Source organism: Drosophila albomicans, chromosome 3 (assembly GCF_009650485.2).
Source record: "Drosophila albomicans strain 15112-1751.03 chromosome 3, ASM965048v2, whole genome shotgun sequence".
In the NCBI taxonomy this organism is placed as follows: Eukaryota; Metazoa; Arthropoda; class Insecta; order Diptera; family Drosophilidae; genus Drosophila; species Drosophila albomicans.
This window is the reverse complement of record NC_047629.2, coordinates 26,723,776-26,745,168: the sequence shown is the minus strand read 5'-3', so window position 1 is coordinate 26,745,168 and position 21,393 is coordinate 26,723,776. Positions and strand designations below refer to the sequence as shown.

The 21,393-nt window shown below is 38.4% G+C and overlaps 1 protein-coding gene across 1 annotated transcript; it reads right to left on the bottom strand.

The window, feature by feature from the left end:
• Window positions 1–16,276: 16,276 nt before the first annotated feature.
• On the bottom strand, window positions 16,277–17,008 carry LOC127565389 (serine protease 1-like). Its single transcript, XM_052003543.1, has one exon. The coding sequence runs from the start codon at window positions 17,006–17,008 to the stop codon at window positions 16,277–16,279; it is 732 nt and encodes a 243-aa protein (XP_051859503.1).
• Window positions 17,009–21,393: the final 4,385 nt, after the last annotated feature.

Genomic DNA, 21,393 nt, shown 5'->3' with positions numbered 1-21,393 from the left:
GAGATTGGAAATTACCGACACATAAACAGAGCGTGTGGTGGTGCACGATGGTTGGGTGGTTGGATAGGTTGGTGGTGCGGTGGTTGCACCAGGTCCATGCCAAACGAACGTGCTAAAATAACAAGAGTCAAGCATGCAAAGCTTGAGGATGGGAACAACTCTCGGGTATATTGCTCTGGGTGGTAGCTATTTCGCATTACAATGCAATTATTTCGGGCTGCTTGAACTTTACAGGCAGGCAGGCAGGCAGTCAGGAAGGCAGGCAGTCAGGCAGGACAACAGACAGGCTGGCTGGCTGGCTGGTCTGGTGGACCGACAGGGGAACCAGCAACAACTTGACGCGCTCTGATTGCCAGGCAAAGACGAAGAAGGCAGTCCACCCCAAAAAACAAAACCGGGTTGGCAAAAAGGGTTAACGATCGACAAAATTAAAGCGAAATGAGAATATTTTTGCACGACGCCCATCACGTGACTCTGGGCTCTCTTCTTCTTCTTCTTCTTGTTCGCCAGTAGTTCGCAAACTAACAACAGCCACTGTACACGAGTAGCCGATTGCACTTTGAACTTGACTGACGTGCCTGAAGAGGCCAGCTGACTTCAGTTCACTTTACTTGGCTGCTTGCCTCGTTTGGTTTGCCCAGTTTGCCTGGTTTGACTGGTCGATTATCGCGTGCTCGAAATAATTTTCGAAAAATGCCTCGTTAATGTTTCTATTAACGGATTAGAGAGACGAACGTTCGTTCGGGCACCGTCAATCAGCAAAAGAACCGCGCCCTGGCACAGTTTCTCCTTCACCCCAAACACACTCAGAAAATTTCGCTTTGTTGACTTTGCACGTTCGTCAGCATTGCATTGGGAACGAGATTGGGATTGGAATCATTCTCGGTTTTTCCTTTTTTTTTTAGTTTTAGTCTCATGCTGGACGAGGTTGGCTTTCTATTTGTTTTTTTGTTGTTAGCACATTGACACGTTTTGCATAAATTTGCATTCAAATGTGTCATGGCAAATGAGAGTGGCATGCTTTCTATTCGGCTTCGTGTTTGATTGAAGACAGCTCAAAGCACAGCTTAACAGCACTGTGACATGTAGGGCACTATTTGTACTACATGCAGTCCATGAACTAATCGAGCCACTTGCAACCAAATCAAAAATCTTTGATTGCCGTTTACATTATTGTTTAAGTTGCCTTATGACGCACCCTTAAAAAATCAGTTAAATTCAATATATAAAAGAAAATGTTGAAATTAATCCCGTTTCAGTCTGGGATTTTTGTAGAACAAACTTCTTACTTGTTTGTCTGTCGAGAGTGCTTGATATTAGGATGCAAAGCAGTGTGTCTATTCTAAAATACACAAAATTAATGTACCGAAAAAATCAAAAAAAAAAAAAAAACAAATACTTTATTTGGTATATCCCTATAGTACCGAAATTAAATTCTACTTTTAATCTGCTGAAAGTATAAATTGCTGTTATAAGTTCAAAATAAAAAAGGAAATTCAAAAATCAAGAATTTTGGATTTTAAGTAAAAGTTATTTTCTGCTTTTAATTCTGTTCTAAATAATATTTATTAAGTATATTCTCAATTAAAATATTTTGAATTTCGAGCTAAGAATATTTTGTTCTTTTAATGCTGCTTTAAATAATAATAATAATGTTATTCATTAAGTCACACACACGTATTAATTGGTTATTTTTGACCTGCTTATGTTAAGCGTAAATAAAAATAAATATGAAATTTGTGCTGGCATTTCGACTGCATACTTTGAAACAGGTGGAAGCATCTAATGAATGTTCGCTGGAGTGCAAAAGGGTTGACGAGGGACAAGCGTGGGGACTGAACCACATTTGCATTCTTTTTGGCGGTTTTAAATTATTCACCGAGTGCACACAAAAGCTGAAAGCAGCAGCAACCGGAGCAAAAAAAATGATGAGAGTGGCCAACTAGAGGGACAAGCAACTTCCTCGACTCTCGTTGCCAGTGACAACTAAGCTGCGACTCAAATTGCTGCCGGCGTTGCCACACATTCGCTTGTCCGTCGTCTGCCGCATGCCACATGCCACATGCCGCACGACGTAAATATGCAACAAGATTTTTATTTAAATACCACTCCATTTTTAAATCAAATCCCGGCACAGACACTGAATGTGAGTGTTATTTTTTGCTTTCGTTTGCTGTTGCTGTTGCTTGTTGCATCCACTTTGCCTTCGCTTCTTCGGCTGGTCGAGTTGCCCGCTTTTAATTTTCATCTTGTTTACTTTAACGTCATTTTCAACTCTTCGGTATTTTCTTGTGCGCTTTTCGCGCGCTTTGTCTTTGCATAGCTTCGTCTTCGTCTTCAACTTTTGCCTCGTCGACCAACTCTAAGATCCATTGTGTGTTGTACTTTGCCTCATTCTCCAGCTCAACCTTGTGCTTCGCTTCATCCTTGTGCTCATCATTGTCGCGTGTGTCGCTCAGAGTCGCTCCTTTGCTCCTTGTGCGCTCTGCTCGTGAAGTGGCACTCATCCGCCCTTTTAAGCCCTACTGAATTCCTTTTATCCCTAAAATAAATATCTTCATCCACAGCAGCACATCTTCGCCACTTGCTCTACTGCATTTGCCATTGTTGTTGGTCCTCGGCGCAAGGTTTTTATAGCCAAGGCGACAACTTTGGGACCCAAGACCCATTGTCTGCGTCCTTCTTGGAAGCTACCGTGGCTGCTGCTGCTGCCTCTGCTGTTGCTGCTGCGTCTACTTCATCATCTGCTTTATACTTTCGAGCTCTAAAAGATTTTTAATAGAGTTCTTGGGCGACACTTTCGATTGTCATTGTGTGCAACTTATGTGCAAATTAAACCTGAAGTGAAGTAGTGAAGTCAGGTCAGACTTTAAGCTGGTTAAACTCGTCGTATGTGTGCTTTCGCCCCTTAAATTGCACATCAAATCAAAGCATTTGTCGTGCGACTAACATGCGTCAAGGACAAGGACGAATTCCAGATGTGAGATTGCCCTTTTACTTCTTCTTCTTGTTTGATGCCTCACTCGAATGACATTATAATGATGACAATTGGCATTGAGAGACGGAGACAGAGACAGACACAAAAGGGATGCACTACGTTTTGGGTTTGAAAATGGGAGAGAGAAACAATGCCAAAAGAAATGAGATGCAAAGCAAAAATACAAATCAAATGTACCGCAAAAGTGAATGAAGTCAACAAAGGACATCCAGCTGACTAATGGACTGAGGACGTCCTCACAGAGGATCGTCAAAGGGAGGACGATGAGGGGAGTCGAATGAGTGGCAAATAAATTGGCGATTCCCATGGGTAACCATTGCCAAAGCTACACAACTCTGATTGGCGTGGAGAGGGGGGCAAAAACCATTGTCAAATGCTCACTTTTATTGTTCAGCTGCATGAGTGTCTGTATCTGTATTTGTATGTGTATTTGTATCTGTGCGTTAAGCACATAAGTTGAAATATTCCAATTGAGTAACTTTCATTATTCGAGCAGCAACAGCAACAATAACAACAAAGTGCACATTTTGTATAAATAAAACAATGACAACGATTTCAACTCATTTAAATTCTGTGCTGTGATAAATTTGACTGCATAATTTCTATAGATACAATTTTAGAGCGTCCATCCGTCCGTCCACATCGACATCACTTGTGGCATTTGGCTTTCAGGATTGTTTAGCACTTTATATATTTTCATATTTCGTTTTTGCATTTTTCAATTTACTAATAATTGCAGCACACCAGCAATTTGTCAATTTTCAAAAAATTCACTTAAAACGAAAAAATCAAATGTGTAATGGGAAAATGTAAATTTTCTTGTGCCTGGTAAAATGTGAAAATGCTAATTAAAGTCCGAACGCAATGTTGCGGAAAAATGTTTACAACAAACAGCAAAATGGAGAAAACTTTAAGGTTTATGATGGCATTGTTATGCCTTCTGTAGCTGTGTGCTTTGAATTTTTACTGTCCCAGCTGCCAGAATAGCTCTATTCTTGTCTCTCTCTCTCTCTTTTGCTCTCACAATTATTGTCAACTCTCGACTTCATGTTTTTGTTTATGGCGTAAAATTTAAAGCAAAAAGTCACACAACAAAAAAATTATACTCGATTTAATTTTCCAGTCCAGTTGCCGCTCTCAGTCCGTTGCCCTCTCTCCCCCCTCTCTCTCGCTCCCTCACTCTATCTACCTCTCTCTGTCTGCCTAGTTAAGGCTCTGTTCGTATTCGGATTTCGGTGTCAAGTTTGACTGTGCGACGACAACAACTCCGGCTACGGCTACGGCTCCGGTTTTTGGGCTCAGTCTCGAGCACGGACATGCTCGGACTCGGACTCGGGTAACGGGTAACTGGTAACGGGTAACGAGTAACGGGTAATCAGGGGAGATCGAGGGGAGATCGGTCCCTGGTTCCGGTTTCACAGTTGACGTTATGCATTGAAATTAATTAAATCACAGCAAACTGCGGCGCAGCCTCCTCGCCGTTTGTTTGTTGTCTTTGTCTATGGTTTTGCCATCGTTGTTGTCATCTTCCTCCTGTTCGTGTTGTTGTTGTTGTTGTTATTGTTGTTGTCAACCAAACACCAAACACAGGCGAGCCTGGCGCGTTTGTAGCCTTTTAATTAGTTGGCAGGACCACCAATAGAGGCAAACAGCATCGCAACTAGAAGAAGATGAGAGAGTCAGAGTCAGAGCGATGTGCAGCTGGTAATTTGTAATCGTTGACTTATTGTCTCCCGAACAAATCTCTGGAGGTCTTTGAGGTTTTAAAGTATGTGAAGTGCCTTCAAATTGTGTATTTTAGGCTTCGCTGGAATCACAAAAGCAAGCTAAACAAGTTTAGAAGCAAAAAGTTTGTATTATCAAAAAATAGTCAGAGAAATATGGCTTTAATTTTATATTCTCATTGAAAATAAACAAAATACAATATTAATATTCAATTTCAGGAAATGAAAACACATTTCAAAAAAACCTCTATTTGCAATAATATTGTCAGAAAAATACGGCTTAATATGCACATTAGTAAATTAGCATAAATAATCAAGTAAGAAGTCGAGTGAGCTCGACTGTGAAATACTTGTTACCCATCTTAAATAGAAGCCAAACAGTGCGGTACTAATTTTAAAATATATTGTACCAAATTAATATTACAGCAGAAATACTAAATATATACCGAAGGGTATATTTGGTATATTGATATAGTACCGCATTCAAAATATTCCAAAGAGTTCAAAATATACCAGATTATCGGCCAAAGCATTTAAAACCGGTAATATAATAAAGAATAATACATAATCATACAGAAAATCGGACATGTCTATATTCTCTCGACTATTGACGCTAATTACTAATATTATATATATACTTTATAGGGTCGGAGATGCCTGCACAAAGATATTGTAATAGCTTTCTACTTTATAGGTAGCGGGAAAATAAAAATAATATTGAATATATATATGCCAATAAATTATAAAAAAAAGATTTTTCATGACTAATAAATAGCTTTTCTATATTAATTTTCAAATTGAAAAAACACATAATTTAAATTGAATATTTTAATGTTTTCATTGTTGTTAATACAATGCCACTTACGAAAATTAAATTTTATTTCTATTAATGCAGCACAGAAAATGAACTAATTTATGAATAGAGAAAATGGCATTTAGTTCTTTTAATATTTGCAAAACTGTTTAATTTTAGAATGCCATTTATTAAAAACTATTTTTATGACTTGAATGTGAACGCAGTTTCTATTCTGCAGTAAAATAATACTAATTATCCATAAAAGAAATTAGCTTTTAATATTTTGATTGCTTCGATTTATTTAAGAATTTAATTTAAATATTTGCTCTTATTGTAATGCCTTTATTTTATTATAATGTAGTAAAAAAAAGTTAAGAAAATTAGGGTTCAGTTTTTAGCAATTTATACAAAATTGATTAATATACGAATTAAATTTGAATGCTATTTTGATGACTTTAATTTGCGCGTTTTTCAATCTAAATTGGTTATTTTTTTCTATCGCTAAAGTGCGCAGCTGAATAAGACTTTAATCTGTTTTTACTCGGTTGAGAAAATACGTATCATTAAAACCAGAGAACTAACTAAATTGATTGTGATTATTTCTGCGACGAACAAAAACTCCACTAAAAATGCGAAAATACTAATCAATTATTTGTATACGTTTTATTTGCAGGTATGTTGATAATGGAAGCAAATCATAAAATTACTTTTTTTCTACTGTTTTGTGTGTAAGTAAACTATTCAAATTACTAATAACTATTAGCGTTTTTATGCTTTCCACTCGTCTGCGTTCACAAATAATCCGAACATTGAATTGCCAACAAAAAACACAGTTAACACAAGCATTTGGTTGGCAATTTAAATATATATCTATAACAAGCGATATATATATACATGTATATATATGGGCGGTAGGCATGACTGTTCGCACCACAATGCAGGAAATCCAACACTAATAAAACCTAATGGCACCGACTTCTCCCACACTCGTTCTCTCTCTCTCTCTCTCTCTTTGTGTTTTCTCTCCGCTCGAGTAATTTATTTGCAAGAGCGAAAAAAGCAAATTTCATGTAAATTAATTTTTTTCATTTTCTTCTTATGATAATTTTGTTTTTTATTATCTTTTTTGCGGCCGCCGCATTTTGAGACACGACTCGTTTTATCTGGACCCTCAGGCCGAAGGCAGCAAAACGAACGAACGAAGTTTATTAAAGTACATTTTGTCGAGGATTTTTGACTTTGTGTCATTTATGCGCCAAATTTATCACCTTTTTTTTAGGGGGGCTGTGCCTTGTGCCAAGGCGTTGATTTCATTACGATGGGAATGGAGAAATGAAGAAAATTTTTTAGGGGGGTCACTTTAGAGATTTGCTTGGTCAGCGATTAAAGCAAATTGTTGGGCCTGGGTCATTAGTGAGGGATTCGCTTTCTCTCTTGTTGTGCAATTTGTGCTTATCTTTAATTTTGTTTTTTTTTCCCCCGTTGCGAAAAAATGAAAAGTGCGTCCTCAGCTAATAGGTTGAGCTGCAAGTTATGCTTCAACTTGTTTTTGGTAGCAGAAATCGCGCTTAATCGCAATTAAAATTAAAGCATGTTTTCGTTATTTAAAGATACAAATTAAGAAAACCTGTCACAATAATTCCCCTGCTAAAGTTTACAACCACCGAACCGAAGCGTGTTCTACTATTCTGCTGGGATGATGTTCTTTAATTTCGACAAAGCCAAAACCGTAACAAATCGCATTTAAATTTTACCTGCCCCAGTTGACAATGGCAAGAAGGAAGACAGAGAGAGGGGAGGGGCAGAAGTCAGCACTACAATAACAACAGAAAGCAGAACAAGAACAACAATCACCACCAAAAAAGGATGCGATAATTTATAGCGTTTCATTTGCTGCTGTTTCTGAATTCTAATTTAAATTTTCCACCGTGGCAATAATAAAATTCGGCAAGGGGCGCGAGGAAGAGGAAGAGGACGAGGACGAGGCCTGCTGCAGCGGCAATAAAAAATACTTGCGCAGATATACATAAGTATTTTTATTTATGCTTCTTAATTTGTAGAGCGTGCAGAACAACAACTACTATACAAGTCGAGCCCACCTCACAGAGTCCTTTTGTCCTTGCATTTGTGTGTTGTCACCAAGTGCAATTGCCCCTTACGAGCATTTTTCAAATGTTTTACACAGAAAATGTTGTGTTGTGCTTTTTGTTGCGTACAATTAGTTTGGCAGCTACAACAACAACAACAACAACAACAACAACAACAGCGACTGCAGGCATAAAACAAAGCGAATGACAATTTGAAAAGGACAACCAGGAACGACAACGACAACGACATCGTCAACAAGGACGAGAACGTGGCAAAAACGTCCCCTGGCTGCAAAGGTGACTTTTTAGTGCCTTTTGTGTAGTTGTTGTTGCTGTTGCTGGTTTGTCACACACACACACACACTCATAGAGGGAATCACATCCATAACACACACACAAGTGTAAGGGTTAATGGGCAAAACTCTGTCTCATTCCTTTCGCTCAGTTGAAAACTGCATTGCGCTCTTGTTGCTGCTTTGTCATGAATTTGTAGTGTTTTTTTTTCTTCTGTTTTTTATCCACTTTAATTGTTCAAATTATTGCATGCAACAACAAAAAACAGCGAAATGATATGAATAATAAAGGCAGAATAAAAAAAAGAAATTGCAACTGTTAAAAGTTGGCGAGCTGCACTCGTCCTGCAAGTGCTTTCCACATGTGTCAGCAATAAAAACCAAGAACAGAGCAGCACTGAACAGAAGAGAACAGCGCAGAGTTCATTGTTCATTGCATTTTAATAGTCAGGAGTGCAACAAAATGTTGACTATCATCAAAATGATACGAGTAATTGCGGATTATTTGTATCGTGCTGTAAAGCAGCGAATACGCAATTGCTTCAGACTCCCTTTGAGGAAAAAATATATTGAACAAATCTGAAGTGGGGAGATTCTCAAAATGAGATATTAGTGATGATAAAAAATCGTTGATTGGTATGGATTATTTCGGACTACGAGCTTCCAAAATATCATAAGCAAAAAGTGTGAATATATAAATATAAGAATAGTGAGACAATCTAGTATGTTTAGTACTCTATAGTATTTTTTGAACGTAGTCCTAATTAAATAATCCAAATATTGCATTCGTTAAATTTAAGTATTTTACCAATGTTTAGTACTCTATAGTATATTTTGAACGTAGTACCAATTAAATAATCCAAATATTGCATTCGTTAAATTTAAGTATTTTACCAATGTATAAATTTGGTATGTTTTAATATTACTACAATATTTCTCTTTTATTCAAAAAGGGTAGCAGATATCTCACAGTCGAGCATACTTGACTGTAGCTTTCTTACTTGTTTTATATTCATGTACTGTCATATTAATAAATGTATTCAGTTAATGAATACAATACCCAAAGTAAAAATCTCACAGTAACATAATTCGTCCGCAAAAAATATTCTTTACAAAAGTTCCAGTTATTCTTTACATAAGTTCCCATTACTATTTTGCTAAATTAAGGAATAGCTATTATTTTAATCATTTTTTGAATGACTACCAATAAAGGTAAATATAAATATTAGGGCTATTTTAAATTTGCAACTGTTTTTGGGAATACTTCCATTTCTAAAGAGCAGGTCTTCTCTAGAAATACTCTTCAAAAAAAAACTTGAATAACATTTAAGTTATTGATTTATATAGTATTCTTGTGTAGTTAGATTAATAAATATAATATGTTTAATTGAAATGTAAAAAGATGCTGATAAATTTAAAATATAAAGACTTTTATGGAAACACTTTAAATTCTTAAAAGCAGATCATTTCTATAAATAGTCTTGAATACATTTATTACGGTCTAATAATGTTAATTCTAATTTTAATGCTCATTTCACCCAGAAGCAACACTCGGAGAATTCGCAGAGCAAAGGTGAATTCCCCATGTGCAACAATTCAGTGCTAATGATTAGTACTGAGTGTATGCGATTACTTTTGTGATAACGAACAGAATAGTATTCAGTTGTGTTCACAACAGCTATACACTCATTGCAAACGAGTATGAGTGCACCCGTCTCTCACCTCTCTAATGAGAATTTCAATTGTTAAAGTTGCCGTTGTTATCGAATGCTTACGAGTGCTGTGCTCGGACTAGCTTTATGCTCGCTTGGGTACTCAAACAATTGTAAAACTAATATAAAAAGCAACTTTTCTAATCATCCTGCTGCTAAAACACGCACACATTCGCATTGAATGTGGAAGAGGGAGGGGAAGAGTGAAAGAGAGTGAGAGAGAGGAAGAGGGAGGAAAGTGAGAGTTGTGTTGGCCGTGTTAGTAAGTTTATTAAAATTATGTCCTGCAGATATTTGCAGACAGAGCTGAAGAAGGTGTCGTCGACTAATGTCCAAGTTAACAATTCAGGTGTTGCTGTTGGAGGATTGAGAAGAAGATGGAAGAGAAGAGGGAGATAAAAGGCAGTCAGGGCAAACATAAACTGAAAGCTCTAATGGAAATTTGAATAAGAGTGGCGGACAGACAGGCATTAGGATTGAGTTGAGCTTAGAATGGCATTGGAAGATGGAGACAAAGATGGAGATGGAGATGGAGATGTGGAGGCCAGTTGGGGATCGGCTCGAAGAGCGTCAACTTGACAAATCAGTGTGGAATGGGAGACGAGGCATATAGTAGAGTGTGTGTGTGTGTGTTGCATGTGGCATGCAAATGAAAATGCATTTATTTATAAAGCAAACGACAAAAGTGCCAAGTGCCAGCAGAAGCGAAAGAGAGCGAACTAGAGAAGTGATGTAAGCAAGTCCGTGTCGAGCAACAGGATGTATCTGTATCTTTTCTATCTGTAAATGTATCTTTATCCGTATCGCTACATGGCAGGCATGGCGCAGCATGCAAAGCAGCTTCACAGTGCACAGAGCACCGAGCACTGAGCACTTGTGTCTGCTGTCTAACTACCTATTGGCTGTGCACACACACGGATATCCATCCTCATGCCACATGCCACATAGCAAATGCCGCCGGCCGCATGCCGCATGTTACACGCCACACACACACACACACACACTCGAACTCAAACTCCCAATCTTCTTGTAGCTGTTGGCAATTTTATTGACAAGCATTCGTGGAGGCGGCGTGGTCGCTAACCCCTTCTCCCTTCTCTCTCTCATTCTCTCCTTCTCTCTCTCTCTCTCTTCTACTCCTCTCACACTCTTTTCGTGGCTACTCTTGTTGAGGGAGAAAGGGATTGGCAGAGGAAGTTGGTTGCATTTTGTGACAATGTTTATTTAGATTTTGCTTTGCTGCCAATTGCTGACATTGCAATTTCTATTCCTGGCGCACACAGTCCAATGAACACACACACATACACATAGACAGTCACCCACATATTCACACACACACACACACACACACACATGTGCTCACATTGAATTGTGCTGCGTTTGCGTTGCGCAGCATTGCATTCCATTTAAGCCACTGTGCATCTCTATAGCTGTGTATCTATATCCACTGCAACAGTATCTGCAGCTGCAACTGTATTTGTATCTGTACTGTATCTGTATCTACAACTGTATCTGTATCTGTATCTGTTGTCTCTCTATAGCCTTCAACTGGAACTGCAATTGCATCTGTTTCGTTATCTCGTTTTGTTTTTGCGGTCATGCGTTGTACTTTTCGGCATTTTAATTTCAAATTGTCAATTGGATTTAAGTACACTCGACAGCAACACGACCACAGATGCAAATGGCAATGGGGAGTTGCCGGTTGCCAGTTGAGAGTTGAGAGTTGGGCCAAGTGTCAGTCTGTCTCTCGATTTTGGCTAAACAAGCATTCTTGTTGTTTTTATATGTTCATGTTTCGCTTTCACTCTGCTGCTGCTGCCTCTGCTGTTTGCTGCTCTGATTGTCTTCATCGCTCCCAAAACGCAAATTGTTGGCAAATTTTGTGCCTATTATGATCAAGAGAAAAGAATTCCTTCGGTTTTGGCTTTTATTGCCCCCAACAAACATTTACTTGGCCATAAAATTTGATTTTAAAATGTGTCAAAAGTGCTTTAAATGTGACAAAATTTGATTATGGCCTTACTGCCACAGCTAGAGCACATTCTGGCGATGGCATTTTGATTGCCAGGCGCCTCTGAGACACACATGAAGCACATTACAAGCATGTTGCATCAGCTTACTGAGATTTTCCACGCCAATTGTTAAGGGACTGCCCCCAATGGAAATTACGCTCTGCTCTGCTCTGCTCAGTAGCTGCCTGACAATTTAATGCACAGTCGAAAAAGCATTCAATGTAGAATATACACTACGTAGAGTTGTTGCTCTGCAACAAAATTTCAATTAACTTAATGTTATTTGGATTATGGATCCATTGCACAAAACATTTACGCCATAAACTAAACAAAAACCCATAAATTGTTCACTGCAAATGTTGCAACACATTTCGTCCAATACAAATTGGCCGAACCAATTGAAAATGCCAATGGCAAAAACTATGGAACATTTCGTTCGCCTCCTCGCAATTCTAATGGCTGCATAATGGAACCATAATTTCTAAACACATGCACATTCTATACATTTGGGGTACACACATTGGATGGATACGTGTGTAAACAATGATAACTGGCAAACTCAAAGCATTTGATAGACAATTCAGTGATTGGTGCATCTGTTAGCCTTTACCCAACTTTTGAGGGTCCTGCGGCCGTTAGCCTAGGCTGAGCTCAGTTCGTCTGCGGCTTCTGTGGCAACCATTCAACCATTCAATGTGTGAGTACTCACTATTCACAATTCACCATTCAGTATTCACCATTTACCATTTACACATTGCGAATGCATTTGCCGCATTATCGGTCTGTGAGTTCGCTCTCTGTCCGATTGGTCCAATTTCTATTCGACGACTTTATTGCAATTACTCGCACCAAAAATATTTTTCTGATTTTCATTTGTTGTGCTCTTGCTTCTCGTGCCTTTTGTAATTGCTCTGTTGTGCCGATAATCAGCCAGAGGCAAAAATCAGAGTAACCAGTCTGTTGCATTTCAAATAGCCAATTGTTGACTCTACTATTTGCAATTAGTGTCAGTTATCGAGTAGCTTCTATTTTGTTTTGCATAATATTCAATACTTTTTGTTTGTTGGTTATTTCAAGAATAGCATCAACATCAGAAGCTAAAGTTTAGACTTATAGTATTAATAATGTAAATTTATATAGCTAATCTGATATATTTAAATCCCTTTAAAGAATGTCTATTTTACAGTATTGGATGGTAGTTAATTATATTATATAGAAGGATATTCTAATTTCCTATATCCGATACGAAATAGCCATGCCTTTTTTCAGTCCGTCTATCTCTCTGTCTTTGCGTCTGTCTGTATAAACAGATTCCTTACTTGTTTTATTTGAGCCTTTACTTAATTTGGTTTCTCTTTAACGGTTTCTATAAATATTAAATTATAAGTTTATGCGGATCATTTTATATCTTCGGGATTTTTGATATATTAATTAGGTATATTTTAAAAGTAACCGACTTGCATCTATTGAAAATAAGTATCGAATATCTGCTGAGTGCGCCTTTGTTACTTGTTTTATTTGAGTCTTTAATCAATATGTTCAAATCTATCTATTTCATTTAATTGCTAATCATTCAATATATGTATATGTTCAACTTCTGAAAATAAGACATAGAAACTTCTACGTTATTTTAGACATTTAATATAAGTGGATTTTTTTGCATTTTATAAAAATTCTGCATAATAAACTTATTTTTATATAGGTTCATTGTTCAAGCCTCATATACGCACCACAAATATACCACATTTCTTTTTCTTCTTATTACAAAAGTAGTTTAATAAGTCTTTAGGTTGGGCTTAAGCTCTCCACCCTCGAGGAGAACAATATACATACATGCGAACCCGAAATTGCACTCATTATAAATGCCAAGCGCATGCTAAACAGCTGACGCCTTACGGTAGAAAATGCTGGAGAGCTGAAAAGTGGGTAACGAAATCGCATTATAAAGGTTTACAGGGCGAGTGAACGAACCAACGAACGAACCCCTTGAAAAATTGTGCAAAATATGCGCACTAGAATTGATGCCCCTCTGTTGCCTCCTTGGCTGTTGCTGTAGCTGTTGCTGTTGCTATTGCTTGCCACGCAATTTGAAAACTTGCCAAAAGGCAGAGGCGAGGACAACAACAAGGAAGGATATTTTGCAAACAAATAATAAAAATCCAATTTTACATTTAATCACGCGCTCAGTCAAACAAAAAATACAAAAAAATAAGAGAGATGAGAGGGAAGAGCAAAAAGGGCAGAAATAAACTTTCGAAGCAAGCGCCTGCTGTCGCCTGCTTGAACATCACAGCCTGGCATCCCTTTTGGCACAATCTCTCGCTATCACCCTCTTTCAGACTTCCCCCTGCCCAGATGTCGTTGCCGTTGTTCGAGGATCAAGGCTCAAGACTCAAGGTGACTCAAGTATTTTGCTTAATTTATTGCATTTTCTACGCTGAAATGCGCAAAAACTTTGAACAGCACTCGCTGAAAATTAGGCTGCTCGACATGACCCCGCCCCATTTTCACCTCTTGGCGAACAGTGAATAAAATGTCATTATAAATTTAAAAAGCGTGTTAAATGCGCCTGCCAGAATGCCAAAAGGGGTGCACTTCCCCCTGCCCTTGCCCTTTTTCTCTTCCCTACCTCCAGCGCGACACAAATAAATTTCATTTTTCATCATTGCAATTTTTGCGCGTAATTTTTCGTACACGTCGCACATAATTCATTCGTCGTCTCAGTCGCATTCTGCATCCTTCGTCCTTCGTCCTGTGCGACACATGGATTAAGTGCCGTGAAATGTTTCCAGGCGCAACATCCCTGCAAGTTCTTCCTCTCTCTTCCTCCTCACCATTCTTCTAACACCATTGAAAAATTAACATTGAAGTGCTTTGTGTCTATGTCTGTGTCTGTGCTATGTGAGTTTGGCCTTTGATTCGTATATCCTGGGTGTCATATATGCTTCCCCTGCTCGCTGGGAATTTCGCACTTGTTTCCCATTAGGCTTTTGATATATATCTCACGCTCTCTCTGGAAATTAAAGCTGCTTATAAGATATCATTTGCAATTTTAAGAAGTCGCTCTAAGTGCATCAGGTATTTGTGCCTGGTTGTGTCCATGACTTTGGTTATCCTTTTGGGCAAAAATGTCATCAACAACTGTGCAACATTTGCAGGCAACTTGTCTCGCTGTCTTCGCTTCCTTCATTCTGACTGATTTTGACGGACGCAACCAAAAAATCATGACGCATATGATAATGAAAATGATTGCACTGCTGACGAAGACGAAGACGACAACGAAGACGAAGACCAGCTGCGGCTGTCTTCAAGATGCTGATGCTGATGCTGATGACAACTGTCTTGAAAGAGACGGTTAAAGGGAAGGGGAGGGAACAGTCAGCCAAGCGAGAAACAGAGAGAAACATGTGTGACGACGACAATGGCCAGGAGGAGCCAACGAGACATGAATGTTGCTTTTTACTGTCCCAGATTACTCTTGTTGTTCCTGTTGTTGTGTATGACAATCTGCCTCTTCCCCCCGCGCCCGCGTCTGTGTTTGTCTCAGTGACAGTTGTACAAGAAATACAAATTTGCAAAATAAGCGAGGGCGTTGTGCAGCACTGTGGGATAAATGGCGACATGCTCAGGGAAGTGTCAACTGATTGCGCTGAGCTAGGCAGGCGTAAAAAAAAGCCGCCGTCGAAGGGAGCAGACAGACAACAGACAGGAGACAGGAGACATCGCAGCCCCTGCGAACCTGCACGTGACGTATACGCCTCGTTGTGCGTGTGACGCGCGACAAATGACGAACAAGTTGTGGAATCTATGGGCTATGGCCTTTCTCACTCTCTCTCTCTCTGCTGACAATAAAACACAATAAAAAGAAATTATGAATAAATAATACGCAAAGTAGCGACGCCATCACAAATCGCTACAAAAAACGCGTCATCTGTTTATGATTTATATATTTTTTAATATATATAGAACACAGCAGACACAATAGCCCGCAGTGACGAGCGAAAGCGAGAGATTTTTGTTGTTCACGCGCCGAAACAAAATCAGTGACCATTAGAGCAGCATTTGTTTGCCACCAGATTGAATTCAGTTTCGTTTTTCTCGTTTGACTTTGCTTGTTCTTTTTTTTCTGGCTGTGCCTTTTTTTCTGTAATTTTAATTAATTTCTCGCTATTTCCGTTCTATCTCTTTCCCTGTCTCTTGGCTTGGCACCTTTTGAAAAGGATTCTCGCCCGGACAGCAAAATTTCTCATTAGCAGCTGTGCGCTGTGTGTGTGTGTGTGTGTGTGTGTGTGTGTGTGTGAAAAAGGCAAAAGAAAACACACCGAAAATTTTGGCTCTAATGAAATGTTTGCTCGACACTTGTGACATTCGCGCATCCGTTTGCAGCATTCGAGCAGCTGTCGACCATGCTCTTCTCTCTGCTCGCTGCTCTGCTCCGCTCTGGCCGGAAGTGCCGCAAAATGAAGCGCATTCTGTTCAGCTAGCTAGTCGACTTCCGGCCAGAGCTGAAACTTTGCCTTGATTAGTGTTAATTAGATTTCACCTGCCAAATTCAACAACGAAGCCAACAACAACGAAATAGAAAAAAAAAACTAATTGCAAACCAGGAAGAAATCTCTCAGCTTTATTGACTTTATTCGATAACTCGCTTTTGCTACTTTCTGCTCCCCTCCTCCGCCATCACCTCGGCCATCCATTGCGTATACGAATTGATTCTCGTATAGACCAAAGGTGTGTTTGATTCGCATCCCAGCTGATTGCCGAACGAGGCAATGCCAAGCAACACGGTTGGCTTCAACATCACAAGTGGACTGCCCGAGTCGAGGCGGCAACTTTTCTCCATATTCGGCAGCTGGGCGCACATCATTCCTGACTTGAATCGTTCGCCATAGCCACTCTTGATGCAGTCTTTATTACCGATTATCTGAATTTGTGTCGAATGCAATATTTGCATCAACTCCTTGTTATCCTTATGCTGTCCCCAGCCTGCTGAATATGCCCAGACATCCCGGAACATCGATCGAGTCTTGGGCAAAGCCACAGCTTTCACCTTCTTTGAGTATGTGATGAATGGCACTTTGATTAGCACAATATCATGATGATACCACTTGTTAAAGTCAAAGCGTGGATAAAACGAAGCATTCGAAACTGAAATATGATAACTTGGCTCCAGACGATTCGCAGCTCCATAACTGATCTTCACAGAACTCGAGGGATTTGTGCAAGAGGCAACAGTGACAATCCATTCATGATCGATAATCGAACCCACGCAGAACCATGTGGTATTTTTGCCACTAAATTCGAGGGTCACAATGTAGGGACTTCGTTCTGATGTATCCTCGAAACCGGTGGAAAAGTCCAAGAAACTTTTCGCCTGCTGCGACATAAGACGCACAAGCTTCGGCTTCAGTACTTGGGTTTTATTGCCGAAAACTGGCGACAAACAAAACAGTAGCTGTAGAAATATAACACACTTTGTATACGTTTGCATTGTAACTTATTATCAATCGATATGTGTACTTGCTACTGTTCGACTTCACTGGTAACTGAGAGTACATCGAGTTCTGCTTCTTGTAGTGACCAAAGCAAATCAAATAACTATTTTAATTTTCCAGCTGGTTTGCAATTCGCATATGGTTTAGCTCCATTAAAAAGCAATTTAATAAGGTATTTTACTTAATATTAAGTCGCTTTGAATTGGTTATCTACTCTATTCAATTGGAGTGCTGTGGAAACTAGACAAGTGACAGTTGTGTTCATTCTGGTAGAAAATGTGTTTTAGGCTGATTCATTTGATCTTTCAAAGATCATCAAAACAATAATCATTAAAAATCAGTTTAGTAAATTTTTTTAGTTCAACACAGCAATAAAATCGAAAAAATCGATCTAACCCACGAAGTACATACAATAATAACTGATTTCTTAAAATTTGGCTGACAATCTGGTATATTTTGTGCCTTAGTATATTTTGAATTTAGTACAAAAAGGACATACCATGTATAATTTCGGTATATTTTAGTATTTTTGCGGAATCGGATATCCCGAAGTCGAGCACACTCGACTGTGGCTTTCATTCCTGTTAAGAATTGTTTTTCCACAAACATTACGATTCAATCCATAAAATTAAATACCTTATCTATTTTATGGCCCTGCAAAAATTGTTAAAAATACCATGAATTCAATATAAAACGAAACTTGAAATTGACAAATGCTTAACCACAAACGTATGAAACAAAATATGAAAATATCACAAAGATGTTGTTGTTATATGAAACACATTCGCACTTTGAGAAACTGAAAATGGAATGCAAATATGAGCAGCAGAGTATCGACAAATAAAAATAACAACAGAAAAAACACAAATGAGTATGAACACTTGTGGCGGACGTGATCGGAGGGAAGTGAAAAACCCAAAAGAAAAAGAAAAGCTGGGTGAGAAAACAATTTGTGCAGCTGTTAAACAAAAATGATGAGCTTCAAATTAAATTTGACTGCATTTTACAGCACATTTTCCGACTGGGCTTTTATGGTTTATGAAGTGTTGGGAAAATATCATAAGGACATGAGCCAAAATAAAGCGAAACAAAGCGAAAATATACAAAAAAAAAAGATAATAATAAAAGAACGAAGCAAGAACATCCGAAGCGGCCAAGGCTTGGCTTTACTTTGGTTTGGTTTGGTTTGGTTTGGTTTTATTTGGTGGCACAGTCCTTTTTCTTTTCGATGGGAGGCTGCTGAATCAGCAGCAGTAGCAGCAGCAGGCGATGCTGGCAACGTGTGGCAACAACGGATGAAAGAGGCAGCCAAAAGTGCCACTATTTGGGTTTTGGCCGCTTGGATTGAAGCAGGATTCAGCATTGGGGATTGAAGTGAGGAGAAAGCGAAGTGTACACTCCTGGCCACTTGTAACAACATGCAAAAGGATTTTCGTCGATTTTCGAGTGCTTCTCGCTATGTGCTCCACATGTGCCCTCCTCTTCCTTTCGCTGCTGCCCATTTTATTTTTCTTTTGGCCAACCATTTGGCGCTTCTGTTGTTTTATATGTCGTTCTCTGCACTACAGTTCAGTGCAGCAGCAGTGTAGTGTTCAGTGTTCAGTGTCATTTATTGTTTTGGCGTCAGTTGTTGCACTTTTCTTTTTTTTCCCCACTTCCAACTTCCGACTTGCCAATTGCGCGTACTAAGCATTTTTGGCAGCCAAAAGAAACTATCTCTAGTCAACCTGCTGCGAATGCCATTTTCACTGGGCCAGCTGTCTTTATTTCAAGTTTAAATTCTGCTTTATTTGCTACTGCATTCTTTATACCAGCTACACATCGGGTAGAATGGTATTATAACTTTGTGACTGCAGGAAATATATTTATATATTTAATATAAGAATAAAGGAGGTATCTCCAACCCTATAAATTAGTTGCTTTGTTTGACATTCTGCTATATTTTGCACTCTATGTTATATTTTGAATGTAGTACTATATCAATATACCAAATAGACTCTTTAGTATCATTTTAGCATTTTTTCAGGTATATTAATTATTTACTTTTACTGGCAGTCTAGTATATTTTGTACTCTATGGTATTTTTTAAGGTACTACTATATCAATATACCAAATATAGCTCATAGTATATTTTTAATATTAAGCGGTATATTAATTTGGTATATTTTAAACTTAAATACCTACTATTTCACTTCTAAGGAAATGTATAGTGGGTATCTCACAGTCGAGCACACTCGACGGTCGCTTTCTTATTTGTTTTCAGCATAAATCTATGCAATCCATGTCATAAATTAAGCAAACTGACAAATCAAATTCCTATCAATGTGTGTACACAACTTTTCAAGGGCTAAAACAACAAGCGAAGAGCACAAAGCATGAAACAATAAATCCGCATGAAATCCTCAAACAATTACATGCATATATGAGAGTTAAGCCATAAAAAAAGCCAAATGTGCAAAAGAGTCAAATTGCAAGCGCAGCAAAGCAAAGAATCGCACAATTAACAAAACGACGAACGAGCCAAAAGCCAAAAGAGAAAGATAAAATGGGAGTGGGAAAGATTGCTGACTGAATCCTTTTGCTCCATACTTCATTTTATTTGATTTTGATATGCAGCTTATGGCAGAGGAAGCAAAAGAATGAGAGAAAGACTTTTTTACGACACACACAAGTGTCTTTAAAATAAGCGAGAGGGGGAAAAAATGTAAGGGAAGAGCAACCGCAACTTGGCTTAAGCTGGCTCTTATGGCACACATCGAAAGTATGCCTCAATAATTTGGAAGCCTCTTGGCCGAGTTGTCCAATTTGACTGCGCACTTCACACGTCAGCCAATTTTTTCACTTTCACAGCAAAATTTCCCCAGCTTTCTCTTCTCTCTTTTCCTCTATCAACATCTTTTCGGTGCTATTTATTTCCTTTTTTTTTTTGGTTGCGGCAAAATATTTTATATGCAATGCATTGCCATGGCCTAGGCAAAGCCCGACTCCGACTGCTAGTTTTATTGCCAGTGCAGATGATGGGCAGCAGCTGGACCGCAAAGCCCAAGCCAGAGCGAAGCCAAGCGCAGCCTCAGTGTCCATTGTGGGTTTTTACCCCGTTTTATGTGCTCACAGAGCGCGTTCTGCTTCAGCGGCTGCTGACGATGTTGATTGGACGTCGGCGTTTTTGCCCAGTAGACCACTTCACTAACAGCTTTGAGTGTCCTCCCAGCATGTGCGAGTGTGTGTGTGTGTTTAGCATCTTGAACATGACGCTATAAACTGGACAGTCGGACATATAGACAACAAGACAGCAGGAGATGATGTAGCGGCACTTCTGTTGCTGCAGCAGAAACTGAAAGAAATACAAAATACGAGTACAACACGAAAAACAAATGCAGCATGCTTCTGAGCGCCACGGGTCGTAATATTTCTTCATTTCCTTTGGCACGTGCACATTGCAATTTCGTTATTACATGCAGCACAGCTTGATATTCTTTTTTTTTTTTTTGAGGCTTTATGGACATAAGAATATATCGAAGTGTGTTGACTGACTGCACTACAAACACATTGCCCAAATGGTAGGCACACTTTTGTGTGTGAATAAATTAAGTGCTTCAAAATAAAAGATTTTTAAGAAATAAATCATTTTTATTCACAAAAATATGAATATAAAATGTTAAAGGCAGTTAATAAAATGTTATGCTGTAAGTTAAATTTAGATGGTTCTACTTTACTCTTATCAAAGACATTAAAAGATTATGATTGAAATATATTTAGCTAATTTTATCTAACAAGTTTAGTATGCAGACCAAAGTTCATGTCTGCCTTGAGTAATTTAATAAAATGATATTGACAGTTACACTGTAAAATTAATTCAATTGCTTCGATGACTTTGACTATCAAAGTGATCTATTAAAGGGGATAAATATATTGACCTAATTTTACCTAAAGCATTTGTATGCCAAGAAATTGGAATTTCGAAAGGCCTATCTGTTTTTTTTTTATTTACAGACATTCTTAGCTATAAAAAACGAAGCTACATTGTTTTTTTGATAATAAACTTGAATATCAAACTGATTCTTATTTCATGGGTTAAGTTAATGTAGTCTTTGTGCTAGTAATTCAATTTAATAGGAAAACATTAATTAGAAATTGATCTACATTTGTTTAAGGTAACTTAAACATCTGAAGTGTTCTGTTTACTTTCCTTGAACTGGAGTTTGTGTAATTATCGAGCTTGTAATTCAATTCAATTCGTAATCATTAATTAGTAGTTGCTGTTATCAATTTTAAG

Bases quoted from the DNA above. Each gene is read 5' to 3' on its own strand.
- LOC127565389 (XM_052003543.1), bottom strand. From the start codon at position 17,008: ATGTCGCAGCAGGCGAAAAGTTTCTTGGACTTTTCCACCGGTTTCGAG.